Here is a 16,028-nt window from a genome sequence, read left to right on the forward strand (position 1 = left end):
CTGTCTATAACAACATCAGTGTAGAGTGGGAAGAAGGGGAGGAGAAATGGTTGTTGCTGAGATAAATACAGTGAGAGAGAGAGAGAGAGAGAGAGTGTGTGTGTGTGTGTGGAAGACAGATAAATTGGTAGTGTTGTCACCTTAGTAACTAACAAGTTTTGATTAAAAATGTTGGAATGTTAAGTGCAAATCTGTCAACACAACACAACACAGACTTCAAAAAAATGACTATATGTATACATACATACACACACACACACACACACACACACACACATATATATATATATATATATATATATATATATATATATATATATATATATATATATATATATATATAAATAACTATATATAATATATATCATAATGATATTTATTCTCTGATATGAAGCGGAAATTTTTAAATATAAACAAATGACTGAAAAATGATGAGCTAATCTCATGCTGAATTGAACCCGCAAATCAACGCTTCCATGGCCACTTGCGAATCTGATGGGCCAAGCGCACACCTATCAATTTCAGTTAATATATACTTAAACTGTCATGGTACTATAATAATAGTAGCTTTCTCTCTGTAACTTGCAAAGCCTTTCCTTTCGGGTTTGTTTATAAAAATATTATTCATATATATATATATATATATATATATATATATATATAACATCACCATCGTCATTGTTTAACGTCCGCTTTCCATGCTAGCATGGGTTGGACGATTTGACTGAGGACTGGTGAAACCAGATGGCTACACCAGGCTCCAATCTGAGTTATTTTGATTTGGTTGTTAGAGTGTCTTTCTGTATGTCTTTCAACATAGAACACAACACAGACTTTAAAACAAACACTTTCACTTTGAACAATTTATGAAGGTATGTACGTGATTAACATTTTTACCAGCAGTGTAGTGATGGATAACAACCTCGTCAAAAATCAAACTAGACACCAAATATTTCTATCTGTCTGTCCATTCTACAGGTCATCTCACAGTCTGTGGTATCATCACAAACATCAGAGACTGTGTTATGTTAGCAGACATAAAATAAACTTTACAATGATAAACAAAAACAGGGTGGCAATTTACAAAATATTTATATCAACTGAGTCAAACTTCAAAGGTTTTGAAATCAAAATAAAACTTAGACATATGTGGTCTGATCAATAAGTATCCAGACTGTTGTCATAGTAACAAAGCTAAAGCACACAGAGTGAAGCCACTTGGCACAGATTGACCGTGAACTCTGCTGTGTATGTGGCCTAAGTTGTAAGCCTAGCTTACTTCTGCTGTTTACAACGACAGAGAAAGTTGAGCAGAGAATCTTCACCAAATTTTGCCAAAAGCTTGGCAATACCTGTTCAGAGGCCTATGCAAAGTTGCAGAAAGTGTATCACGAGGAGTGTATGAGCCACACACAAGGGTATAAGTGGTTCAGATGTTTCCAGGATGGGCGAAAAAATGTTGATAGTGATGAACTTGCTGGGAGACCAGCAACCAGCAGAACTGAGAAAAACATCACAAAAGTGGCTGTGTGGTAATAAGCTTGCTTCTCAGCCTCATGGTTCTGGGTTTAGTCCCACTGTGTGGTACCTTAAATCAAATCCCGCTTGAAGGAAAGAAGATTTCAAGATGTCGAGGAAATCAAAGTGAATGCCACGAGGCAGCTGTTGATTATCCCAGAAAATGAGTTCCAGGAATGCTTCCATCAATGGAAACAGCGCTGGATTGTGTGTGTGGCTTCCGAAGGGGACTATGCTGAAAGATTAAATGCCAAATTGGTATGTGTTGTAGTTTTGTTTTTATAGCACCAATCTAGATACATGTTGATCAGATCTCGTACCATATCTTTATCTAACCTAAAACCTAGTTATTTAATCAAATCATAATTGCTTTCAGGATCTAAGAGCACATGTAGTAAGAAATTTGCTTCCTAACCACATGGTTTTGGATTCTGTTCCATTGCATGGCATCTTGGGCAAATGACCCCTATTAAAGCTCTGGGCTAGCCAAAACGTGATTATACAGTTCTATATTTAAGAGATGAGGAATTATGTACATTATTTACATTTGACAGATATTTGTCCTCATCTTGTTTGTTGTTAACACAATGTTTCAGCTGATATACCCTCCATCCTTCATCAGGTATCTTGGGGAAATTTTGAACCTGGGTTATCATTCCTAAGGTATTTTTCAATGTTATTATTATCATTATTATTATTATTATTCAGGTCACTGCCTGGAATCGAACTCGGAATCTTGGGGTTAGTAGCCCGTGCTCTTAACCATTATGCCATATGCCCAAGGGCAATTATGAAGTGAATTTTAGGGCTTATAAATCTAATATTTTCCTATCCTTAATACTGGTTCCCATATGCTACTCATATCTGCACTCGGTCTGCTTATGAGGTTGTTGTGTTCTAGCATATGTGCTGCTTCTTTTAGTTTTCGTATTTTCCAGTGGTGTTCTCTGTCTATTATTTTAACTTCATCCCACAGTGAGAGGTGGTCTCCATTTTTCCATACATGATCAGCTATACCTAATTTATCAATATCTCCTCGTGTCACAGCTTTGCAATGTTCCTCTACTCTTATTTTGAGGGGGCGGCATGTTTTGCCTTTGTATAACTTACCACAGCTGCATGGGATGGAATACAGGCAGTCTTTGGTCATATTCTTTTCTATTGGTGGTTTTACTCGAAGGAGATATTTGCGAAGTGTTGTATTACTCTTGAATACTGTCCTGATGTCATATGGGCCGCATATCTTTTGTATCTTTACAGAGAGGCCTTTCACATAGGGTAGACAGATTGTGGACAGTTTATTGGTGTCATCTTCTCTTTTCTTCATAATTGGAGTGGATAGTATGTTTTGGGGGTAGTTGTTGCTTAATAGATTGTTACTGAGCTTGATCATTTCTTCATGGTGGGTATCATGATTGCTACTTATATTCTTTGCTTGATGTTTTAGGCACTGAGCAATCCCTCTCTTCACACTATATAGAAGGTGGGAATTGATGGCGTGTTATTAACATGCACCAAGTATAGATTTAGGATATCCATATACCACAAGCCGACCTTCACTGGATGATACCTCAGCTTCAATTCCTACCATCCATACAGTGTAAAGAAAGGGATTGCTCAGTGCCTAAAACATCATGCAAATAATACAAGTAGCGAAGGTGATAGACACCACGAAGAAATGATCAAGCTCAATAACAATCTGTTAAGCAACAACTACCCCAAAAATGTACTATCCACTCCAATTATGAAGAACGGAGAGGATGAGACTAATAAACTGTCCACAATCTGTCTACCCTATGTGAAAGGTCTCTCCCCAAAAAGATACAAAAGATATGCAGCCCATATGACATCAGGACAGTGTTCAAGAGTAATACAACACTTTGCAAATATCTCCTCCGAGAAAAACCACCAATAGAAGAGAATATGACCAAAGACTGCATGTACTCCATCCCATGTAGCTGTGGTAGGTTATACAAAGGCGAAACATGTCGCCCCCTCAAAATAAGAGTAGATGAAGATTGCAAAGCTGTGACACGGGGAGATATTGATAAATCGGGTATAGCGGATCATGTATGGCAAAATGGAGACCACCTCCACCTGTGGGGTGAAGTTAAAATAATAGACAGAGAATACCACTGGAAAATACGAAAACTAAAAGAAGCAGCACATATGCTAGGACGCAGCAACCTCCTAAGAAGACCGAGTGCAGATATGAGCAGCATATAGGAACCGGTATTAAGGATAGGAAAATATTAGATTTATAAGCCCTAAAATTCACTTCATAATTGCCCATAGGCATATGGCATAATGGTTAAGAGTGTAGGTTACTAACCCCAAGATTCCGAGTTCGATTCCAGGCAGTGACCTGAATAATAATAATAATAAGAAGAAGAAGAAGAAGAAGAAGAAGAACAACAACAACAACATCGAAAAATACCTCAGGAATGAGAACCCAGGTTCGAAATTTCCCCAAGACACCTGATGAAGGCTGGAGGGTATATCAACTGAAACATTGTGTTAACAACAAACAAGATGAGGACAAATATCCGTCAAATATAAATAATGTACATTGTGATTAGTTTTGATAGATGGAAACTGAAAGAAGCCCATTGTGTGTGTGTGTGTGTGTATGTCTGGGCATTAACAACCTTTACAATGCTTTTATCCAAAGAACTAGTCTGTGGTGAATTTAAATGACTGGACCCTACCCCTATAAATTCTGATTTCATTTTAAAGCAAAACTAAAAACACAAATCTTTAGCTTTCTAATGCATTTGTAACATGTTAAGCAAATTTCTTCTCACATAACATTGTTATTTAAAGAACTAAATCTTCTCTGATACACAACTCTTGCTTTTGTAGGCAGTAGCTGTCATAATTGTTGATGATGAAGATGATGAAGGTTAATGATTTGAATTAAAGATAAAATTAAATAAGTATTAAAACTTTAAGTGAATTAAATAGCTAGATGAGAAGAAAATCAAGAAGGTTTTAACACTGGATATCTTCAATGTACACAATGTTAGTGATATTATCAACATGGTTGCTATATCAGCACCAATCTGTGCAGTTCTTGGCAGATTTATAAATAATTCTGTGAGATGTCCAAACCAGTAATGGAAAGAATACAAATAGATATCAGTAAAATAAGACCAGTTTAATTAAACTTGAGAGATATTTGAACTTACAAAGAATTTTTATTGCAATTTGTTGGGGAGAAAAAATTATCATTTAAGATAAAAGCTGTCAAAACACTATAGTCAGCTCAGAGCACCCTCTATTCACTGATGGTGGTATTTTGAACTCACGAGTTCTCTTCAGCATCAGATATCAAGACGCCAGCCTAAGCTGATCAGAAAGTAAAGCTTTCTTGATTGTAAATCAGTCAATATTGATGATAGTCAATAATAGTGACCGCCAGATCAGAACAATTTTGTGAGAAGGTGCACAAAGCAGTGATAGAAAGAGTACAAACACACATTGTGATCATGGTGATTTTATGTATTGTCATGTCCTTTCACCTGCCAAAGTAGGCTGAATACAGCTAAGCTGGTAACACATACGTGTTTCCATATCTATTTACAGGATATCGATTCCTAGGTATTAATTTACTAATTAGATTATTAATAAATAAATAATAATAATAAATTAATCATAAGTATATAATATTAGTGAATTATAATTCAACACCTGAGATATTAATAATCAGTATGCTTGAAAATTATGAAGACAAAAATAACACACATGATGAAAAAAAGAAAGTCTTTCAACAGGAATTTCTTTCTAAAATGAGGCTAAACTTTGTTTTTCATAGAGAAGACTGCTACCCTTAACAATACTATTTGAATTGTGACTTGGGAGAAGGTGAGAATATCTGTGGGACAGAACTTTAATAGTTAAAGTATTTTGAGTATGAGCAAAACATTAACAAGCTTGCTGTGCATAAAAAAATGAATACGGTAAGAACTGAAGTAAGTACTACTGCAATAAAACATGAGCAGAACCACCGAACCAAAATTAATATCTTGGAAGCCCTTGAAAAAGTGGGACCTATAGCAGTATGCAAATCATATGCCAGGTTAATTTGGATTTCATTCCCCACCCCACTTCTTACTTTAACCCTTTGTCTCCTAGCATAAAGTTTTCCTTCTTTGGGTTTGTAGTCTTGCAAGCTGCATGCCAATCTCATTAGTGCTGATGGCATGAAAAAAAAAAAAAAAGACAAGACACCAAGTACATGTGTAAAGTGGTTGGCATTAGGAACAGTGTAAAGCTGTGGAAACAATGCCAAAGTAGACATTGGAGCACAATGTCTAACCCACGCCAGCACGAAACATGGACGTTAAATGATGATGATGACAATGATATATATATATATATATATATATATATATATCACAATATCTAACACTCCATACATAAATATATGGTTATGTGGTTTGCTTCCCAACCACTTAGTTCTGGGTTCAGTCCCACTGCATGACAACTTGGTCAAGTGTCTTCTATTATAGCCTAAGGCCAACCAAAGCCTTGTGAACAATTTTGGCAGATGGAACCTGAAAGCCTATTGTATGTGTCTGTTTTTGATCCCCCCACCATCATCACTTGACAACTGGTGTTGGTGTGTTTGAATCCCTGTAACATTTTTTTTGTCAAAAGGTACTAGTAAAATAAGAACTAGGCTAAAAAAATAAAAACTGAGGTTAATTCATTTGACTGAAATAAATAATACACACATACACACACACAGTGCATATGTGTGATTGCTGTGTGTGTGTATATATATATATATATATATATATATATATATATATATATATATACTCATATCAGACATGAGAGTACTTGATGCCATGTTGGTATAGTTTATTAAACTATAAGACAAAAAGGTGAACTACTAATTTTATTGAGATTGTGTCACAACTGTGCAATCCACACTAAAATTTTTAATGATAATGGGGCTCAATAGATTAGAGGTAGTATTATGTTTGTATTGTGAATATTGTGAAATGAGGGTGTGAAGTTTGGTCATCATTTGACAGATTTATCTCCCTTTGAGTGCTGATGGGAAGTGATACCTATATCACTTGCCACTTCATAGGAAAACTGTTTATTTTGGGAAATATTTACCAAGTCTCTTTCAAACCATACCCTACTGTACAGAAATATATATAGGCAGTGTAGAAAGAGAGGAACATTATCTCAATACCCTACTTTATACAAACTATATAGGTGGTATAGAAAGATTAGAATGTCGAAATAGTAGTTGTATCAATCTTTCTGGAATGGTGAAAGTGAAAGAGACAGAGTAAGAGACACACAAGAAAGGTAGATAGATAGAAAAATAGATATAGGGGTGAATAGAGTGAGAGTGGAGATAGAGGTGATATGTCTGTGAAACTTATGACATAAAACTATCTGTTTCTTTTTTCTCTTTCTTTTCCTTTCCCTTTCTGGCACATTGGAATAATGATAGAGAATAAGACACATCAAGAGAGAGAGAGAGAGAGAGAGAGAGATACAGACATACTCATTATAGAATCACATACTTAAGGAAGTGTAAGAAGCAACATATACTCTTTTACTCCTTTACTTGTTTCAGTCATTTGACTGCAGCCATGCTGGAGCACCACCTTTAGTCGAGCAGATCAACCCCAGAACTTATTCTTTGTAAGCCTAATACTTATTCTGTCGGTCTCTTTTGCCGAACTGCTAAGTTACGGGGACGTAAACACACCAGCATCGGTTGTCAAGCGATGTTGGGGGACAAACACAGACACACAAACATATACACACACATACATGTATATATATATACATATATACGACAGGCTTCTTTCAGTTTCTGTCTACCAAATCCACTCGCAAGGCTTTGGTTGGCCCGAGGCTATAGTAGAAGACACTTGCCCAAGGTGCCACGCAGTGGGACTGAACCCGGAACTATGTGGTTGGTAAGCAAACTACTTACCACACAGCCACTCCTGCACCTATATATTCACAACTTTTTTTTTTATTCTCTTTCCCCTAATTTAGTCATATTTTTTTGAAGTCTTTCCTCTTCTGTATTTTTTTTTATATTCATTCACCTTTACTACTTTGAAGTACACAAGGGAAAAAAATAAGAAAACAATCCCCCTGCCAAACCCCTCCTCACCTTCTAACAATATCATATGTAATGAGGTCAGTACATTATAATATATCTATCCTAAATGTAGCACTAGAACTCGTATATAGTACCACCCCCAATACAGTAATTCCTGTTTTATCCTTTAGCTTTCCTCTTATTCTCATTTCCCTTTCAACCCCCAGCTTTTCTTTCTCTTTCTCCACCCTCTCTCACCAAGTTTTGTCTCCTACTACTTCTCTCTATATGCACTCTTATATTGTTTTGCATTCTCTATCATTTGCTTCCAGCAGCTCTGATAGAGGGAGCTTAAACACACTTCTGTCTTTATCACTTTTTTAAAAAAACACCCTTTCATCTTAATCTTTAAGATGGATTTTGTCTAACATGTCCATTACTCTACTCCCAACAGTATATTTGCTTAACTTTTACAGTTATTTTTGCCATTAACTGTTCATCATTTAAACCGTCCATATCAAGCCCAAATATTCTATCTGTTTTATGTTCAAACTGGTAAGACCTAACCTCTCATACCTACTCTACAATGTCATTCTAAAAATAAACAATCACATTATCAAAATCTCAAGACGATGAGATAATACATGATTAATACAAAATAATGTGAATAAATAAGCATTACATTTGACAGAATAATCTGAATGCTAAAGGGTTAAAAATAATTCTTGTTGAAGTGGACCCCTACTAGTCTTCTTGGATTCTCTTTGCTTTGTTTTTTTTCTTTTGATTTAACATCCTGGTTTCCAACTACCAAACCCACCTAAAACAATTAGTGAAAGCATAGCACATGTTACCAAGCCATACACATTTATAGGTGATAGCTGTTGGTTCTTTCTGCTGCTATGTCTTCAACCCTTCAGGTAATCAATACTGAACTGTATTTTAATTACTGGGGAGGAGGGAAAAAGGGGAAATGAACTAGAATAATCAAGAAAAGTAATTTTTAAAAAACGAAGCAATTATTTAAGGAGAAAGAGAAAATTACCTGCCTCCTGAGAAACGTTGTCGAAGAGTTTCAGCAAGCTTGCTGTTCGGGAGAGATAAAATTTTTTTCCTACATTCATTTTGATAAGATAATTTGCCAAGAATATAACCTGCTAAACCAGCACCTGCAATGAAAGAGAATTAATATGGTCAGCAAAATGGTTGGAAAGAGAATTAAGATAGTTGGCAATGAGAAGTCAGTAAATGGAGATATTTGTATAAAGCTAAAGAAGGCAATTTAAGACAGCCAGCACAGTAGTTCTCATATTGACAAATAACACCCATCTCCCACACATAAATACTACAGAAATTTTTTGGTCCTTTTCTCTTTAATAACGAGAAGACAAAATAGAGTTTGCATTCACATAATACTTTGTACAGGTTCATTTTCTCAAAAATAGAGTTTAAAAAGTCCAAAATATGGAAGTTTGTTGCCCTCCACCCTACCTTTAATTTATACAGCTCAGTCATATGAGAAATATTGGTTTAAAAAGTTTCTCAGGCTAATAAATTCATCCTTTGCATGTCTAATTTCATGCATGGCAGTGTGATTGAGAATTTTGCTTTCCAACCATGTGGTTTCAGGTTCAGTCCCACTGTATGGCAAGTGTCTTCTGGTAGATGCCCATGTTGACCAAAGCCTTGTGGGATTCAGTAGATGGAAACTGAAAGAAGCCCATTGCATGTGTGTGTGCATTTGTGCCTCTCCATTTTGACATCAAATGAAAGTTAAATGCATATCACTGTCATACAAGTGGTGTTATTCTTTTCCAATCTTACTCGTCTGGCCAAGGGGAAATATCAACTTGGAAGTAAGTGATGGTTGACAACAAGAAAGCCATTCAACCATAGAAAATTCACCTCATTGAAGTCCATCTGACCTACACAAGCATAAAAAAGCAGGCATTAAAATGATGATGTGTTTAATTAGGAATACTTTTCTGTTTGTCTTCAGGTAAGGTGTAGACCCCCTTTCTGATTCGTATGACTACCTTCACACCTGCACTTCAGTTTTAACCTTGGATTAAAATCTTTATTATTTTTAACACAATATATTGGATACTCTGTGAAGTAAACTGGTTCAAGGAAGTTCAAGACTAGAAATTGCTTCAGAAAAAACAGTGCTATGCTTAACACTACTCCAAAGATATATATATATATATATATATAGACTCCATTCAACAGCTATCATGCATTTAATTTTAGCCAGTTAGAAATTTTGACTATAGAGAAACTTTAACCAATTGGAAATTTTAGTCAATTAAGGACTATGAGTCAACTTTTGGTTATTTAAACAATAGTAATACTGCTTCTGCTTATGGAACTATCTAAGCAATCAATGGTAGTCATAGTAATCTGTGTTATTTGGTACACTCTTTCTCACTCTCTCTCCCTCTTAGTTAAATTGATGATAGCTTTGGTCTAGCCTTGACAGAATAACCTCTAAGGTTAAATACATGTATATTCATCTGATTTTTTTTTTAAAAATCTTTTTCTTGGTTCAGTCATTAGACTGCGGCGATGCTAGTGCACCACCTTGAAGAAATTTAGTTGAATAAATTAATCCCAGTATTTATTTTATAAAGTTTGGTACTTATTCTATCAGATTCCATTACTGAACTGCTAATTTATGGGAATATTCACACACCAATACCAGTTGTCAAGTAGTGGTTGGGGAATAAACACAGATACAAAGACACATACACAGATATATATATATATATGTGTGATGGGCTTCTTTCAGTTTCCATCAACCAAATTCACTCACAAGGCTTTGGTAGCCTGAGGCTATAATAGAAAACATTTGTCCAAGCTGCCACACAGTGGAACTGAATGCAGAACCATGTAGTTGGTTAGCAAACTTCTTATCACACAGCCATGCCTGCACCCTTTACTAAAGCCCTTTAAGGTATTTGCACACATCTGGCACAACAAGAAGTTTTCGATTGAATTTGTAAAACATGAAAATATACAAGGAAATTTCTATGATACATTATCTGATTAACTTTGTAAAACATGGAAAGTAACTGTATCTTCTACGCCTGAATGCTGTCCTATTTTAACCTATATTCACATGTGTAAATATTATGGTATTACTCTACCAGCAAGACTGAAAGAGTGGTTTTTGCTTTTTGTTAAAATGTTGGGAATAAAATGTAAAATTTATAGATAATTCAATACTGTTACCATTTCTGCAAACATTCTTAACTTCCCTACAGATATAGATACACACATACATATTTATATATAACTGTGTGTGTGTGTGTGTTTATATATATATATATATATATATATATATATATATATATATATGAATATAGCTACTTTCATATTCACACCTGAGGTTTCTATTACAAATAAGAGGGGACTGAGAACTGAGCCTGGTGTACTTCTACCTGCACATTACTATACTTATTACTAACTCTCCCCTTACTGACAGTACTTTCAGTACTTGAGTTATATGACTCTCACCAGCTCAATCTTCCCTATTGATCATTAGATCAGTGAACAAAGGACTATGTCAAAGGCTTTCTCCATGTTAACAAATGCCCAGGACAGCACTTCTCCTGCAGTTGCCTTACTACAAAGAGAGCATCAGCAGTACTTCTACCTCATACAAAACCAAACTGCATTTATCTAGATTAATTCTATTCTTAAGCAGTTGAACTATGACTCTTTCTTTAACTTCCCTGACCAGACCCTGGAATTTGATACCCCTGTAATTGTTTCACTCTAAGGCATCTCCTTGTAACAGTTGACTGTAATGCTGCTATATCAGTCATTGGGTATGATATATTCCTGGACAACCCGATTAACTACATGGGTGACTAGGCTGTATCCCACTCTGCTAAAGCATCTTGGTGGTAACTGCTGCTGGACCAGGGGCTTTCCCTATCTTCATATTCTTAATTGCTTTAGCTAGGCCCTCTGTTAGGAAAGTTCTCTTTCTTCCATGCATTCTCCACATTTAGTAGCTTTTCAGAGTAGCACTTCCATGCCTCTTTCTTTTTAGAATCATTAAGTGCAAGTGTACTATCATCCATCCATTTACACTTCTTTACCACAATATGAGGAGTTTTCTCTAAATACACTGTCTTGCAATGCTGATGACTTCATGCTTCTGATTCTCATGCTGTAGAACATTGTCAAACCTTCCTGTATGCTTCTCCCTTTGCAAGCTAGACCTGTCAGCTAGCTTCTCTTCTAGCCACCTTATATATTTCTCTGCTATCTCCATTCTTCCAACCTTCTAGGCTTGTGTAGAAACAGCAATGCTACATGGTAGTTTAATATATGGGCTATGAATGCAGGACATGCAATGGGTTGAAAGAAATGAAGCTTGCATGTTTTGCCGGTTATGCAATGTCAGTGAGCATGTACAAGAAAGAGTAAATGTGCTGAGAGAAAAATTGGGCATAAGAGGTATTAGATGTAGTGTGCAAGAGAGAAGATGGCCAGTATGGTCATGTATTGCATATAGATGAGGAGATATGTATAAAAAGGAGCTGATTATTAAATGTGGATGGAACCTGTGGAAGAGGGAAGAGAGAGACCCTAAAGACATGGGATAGAAAAAAGTTTTCTTTCCGAGTCATGCCAACTCATAAGGGATAGTTTCCTGGTTTTATGGCGTATATATATTCCTCACCTGGATGGGATGCCAGTCCGTTGCAGGATTACTCATTTTTGCCAACTGAGTGGACTGAAGCAATGTGAAATGAAATGTTTTGCTCAAGAACACAACGTGTCGCCCGGTCCAGGAATCGAAACCACAATCTTATGATCATGAGTCCAACATCCTAGCCACTAAGCCATGCACCTCCACAGACATGAGATGAAGTGGTGAGGGCTGATCTCAAGATGTGGAGCCACTTGAGGAGTTGACAAACAACTGAGATGATTGACAATTTACAAAAATGCAGCCCTAAGGGCATGTCTCTTACATCCATGCCCCTGCACACAATCTGTCTCTGATGAATCTCTCCCCAACAACTCCTGTTCCAATCCCTTTCCCATCCACCCATTTTCACCACTCACTGTATTCCCCTCTCTTTGATTTCTCCCTCCCCCTTTGCACTCTTGTGAACTTCCTATCCACTTACCCTGTCCAATCCTTCATACCACTTCACTTATATTCACCTTCCTGTACATTGAGGGTACACTACATCTCTTTTCCCAAATGGGGCAACCATGTATCTTTCCTATTGCAAGACACCTCTTTCTGTCTCTCTCTCTCATACTCATCACCTGACACAGAGGCATCTCACTCTCCCTCTTAGTTGAGGGATCTTTGCCTGGCTAGCTACATGGTGACCTTGTTGCTGCTGGTGCCATGTAAAAAGCACCCACTATATGTGTAAAGTGGTTGGCATTAGGAAGGGCATCTAGCTGTAGAAACCATTCCAAAACAGACAGGGGAGCATGGCACAGTTCCCTATCTTGTCAGCTCCGGTCAAACCATCCAGTCCATGCCAGCATGGGAAACAGAGCATCAAATGGTGATAATAATGATGATGATGGGGATGAAATATAGGCACATTTATGGTTGGGTAGTCGACAAGTTTGCTTTGTAACCTTGAGGAGAAACTAAATAATGCATACACTAAAATGCTTTGAGTTTGCACAAAACACAAATTGGTATCAACATATTACAAAAGAGAGTTTATACGGGAACTTGTCCAAAGTAGCAACTACAATTGCTCAAAGACAGTTATGGTTTGCAAGACATTGCTGGAGACATAAACAGGAAGTTATAAAGTTATAGACAAACTACTTTTGTGGGAATCAGCTCATGGAAGATGCAGCAGAGGAAAACCTGCTCAAATATTCATTGATCAACTCTCAGACAATACAAACCTCAGTAAGGAGCAGTTGTCATGAACAACGAAAAGTCAGGAATTGTGGATTTTGCCAGGAATGTTTGACCATGGTCACAATGATTATATATATATATATATATATATATATATATATATACCATGTTTATCTCTCTCTCTCTCTGAATGTTGTATGTGCATACACACATGCATACACATGTATGTACGTATGTATGTATATATGTGTGTGTATGTGTGTGCGTATACACCTACCACCCATTTTTCATCTTCTATCTCATTGTGGTTCACATTAGGCGTACTTGAACACAAAACATCACAACAAATCTGTGTTGGCTATAACTTCTATAGAAAATCTGTAAAGATAACCTTAACAAGTGATGTAATAGCACCACTAACACTATGGAACACAGTATTGACTTGAATGTAGGAGAAAGGCAAAAGTTTAAAAACCAAGGGGTAGGCCATTTTATGGTGGGAATTGAGAAAGGAGGAAGCAATAGGTGTGTAGATGCATGTATCAGTGTATTTGTGTGTCTTGAAGTAGGTATAGGGATGGTGTGTGCATGTGTGTTGGCATAGGAGGTGTGTATATAGATATGTGGAAGTGTAGAAGTAATGTGGCATTTGATCGTGAACATCGGGTCAAGAAGCCCATCATATGCAGGTATGAGAGAGAGAGAGAGAGTGTGTGTGTGTGTGTTTGTATTTCTCCTTCAATGATTTGTTTGCTTGCAGATCACAACAAAAGCATGTCTGGGTTGTCTTAGTATTATCTTGATGTGCTACATGCTGTAAACAAAAGCAACACATTTCAAAGAAATGATGTCGTTTGTTTCCAGTCTTTCACAAAAGTATGTCTGGGCTATTCGTTGTTTCAAAGACTAGGAGATTATTACCTTGCTTAGTAACAAGCTGGGAATGGTGCCAGGAAAGGCATCTAACAGTTGAAACTCTGCCTAAATATATTCTTGTCTAACCCATGCAAGCATCGGTATGAGTGAAAATAAGGCTATATGGAAATATGCTGTGCGTGAGAAGATCTGGCAAGCCAAGTGAGACCAAAATCCAAGGCCTCTGCCAGGGATGTAGCCAGCCCACTTATGCGTACCTTTCCTTCATTGAACACTACACTCAGTTTGCAAAGACCTGTTGAGACAAGTGAAATCGAAATCGAACTAAATTTGTAGACTGGCACCCATGCCAACGTCTCTTCATTGAACACTAAACTCGACTTGCGAAGACCTTTTGGGGCAAGCGAAAGCGAAATTGTGATGGCACCTGTACATGTGGATCACTAAGAGCACCGTCCGAGCGTGATCGTTGCCAGAGCACTTGTGCCGGTGGCACGTAAATAGCACCATTTGAGTGTGATCATTACCACATGCCAGTGGCACGTGAAAAGACATTCAAGCAAGTTCTTTGCCAGTACCGCTGGACTGGCTCCTGTGCAGGTGGCACGTAAAATACACCATCTCGAGCGTGGTCGTTGCCAGTACCTCCTGACTGGCCTTCGTGCCGGTGGCACGTAAAAGCACCCACTACACTCTCAGAGTGGTTGGCGTTAGGAAGGGCATCCAGCTGTAGAAACTCTGCCAAATCAGATTGTAGGCTGGTGTAGCCATCTGGTTCACCAGTCCTCAGTCAAATCGTCCAACCCATGCTAGCATGGAAAGCGGACGTTAAATGATGACGACGATGATATGAGTGAAAATAAGGCTACTATTTTAAACCAGACTTTGCTTGCATTTCAATTTTACAAGCATTAAACTTATATCATATTTCATATTCTTCTTTGTTCCCTTGTTCTGTTTAGCTGTTTTAACATATATGTGTATTAAAAAGAAGAGAAAAGAAAAAAAAAACAAAACAAAACACCATACCTATATTTTTTAAAGTTGCTCCAAATTTTGGATGTGGTTTAAGATATCCTGAAAGATAGAATTATTTAGAGGTTAAGAATATAAACAAAATATTGGCTAAATAAAACAAATCATACACACATACTGATATGTGTGTTTATGCATATGATATATCTTTATCTTTTACTTGTTTCAGTCATTAAACTGTGGCCATGATGGGGCACCACCTTGAATATATGTATGATGTATGTTGTATCTGTATGTATGTATCGATATTATATAATGTATATATCTATAACATATATATATATATATATATATATATATATATATATATATATATATATACATATATATATATATACATATATATATATATAAATAAAATAAAATATTTTATCTTATAAATATAAGATAAAATATTTTGTGATTGTTTATTTCATGAAGCTATTTTATCTTTTCTTATTTCTTTATTGTCCACAAGGGGCTACACACAGAGGGGACAAACAAGGACAGAAAAACGGGTTAAGTCGATTATATCAACCCCAGTGCATTACTGGTACTTATTTAATCGACCCTGAAAGGATGAAAGGCAAAGTCGACCTCGGTGGAATTTGAACTCAGAACGTAGCGGCAGACAAAATACCGCTAAGCATTTCACCCGGCGTGTTAATGTTTCTGCCAGCT

General features: G+C 36.7%; 1 protein-coding gene across 3 annotated transcripts in view; it reads right to left on the reverse strand.

The window, feature by feature from the left end:
• LOC106881534 (OCIA domain-containing protein 1) overlaps positions 1–16,028 on the reverse strand; it is a 78,678-nt gene that overhangs the window by 18,559 nt on the left and 44,091 nt on the right. For all 3 annotated transcript variants that reach the window (XM_089365079.1, XM_089365080.1, XM_089365078.1), the window contains exons 4-5: positions 15,363–15,410; positions 8,646–8,769 (exon numbers count right to left, since the gene is read on the reverse strand). In XM_089365079.1, the coding sequence (XP_089221205.1) occupies positions 8,646–8,769; positions 15,363–15,410 (172 nt within the window). The remainder of the gene's footprint in view (positions 1–8,645; positions 8,770–15,362; positions 15,411–16,028) is intronic.

Source organism: Octopus bimaculoides, chromosome Z (assembly GCF_046866305.1).
Source record: "Octopus bimaculoides isolate indiv1 chromosome Z, ASM4686630v1, whole genome shotgun sequence".
In the NCBI taxonomy this organism is placed as follows: domain Eukaryota; kingdom Metazoa; phylum Mollusca; class Cephalopoda; order Octopoda; family Octopodidae; genus Octopus; species Octopus bimaculoides.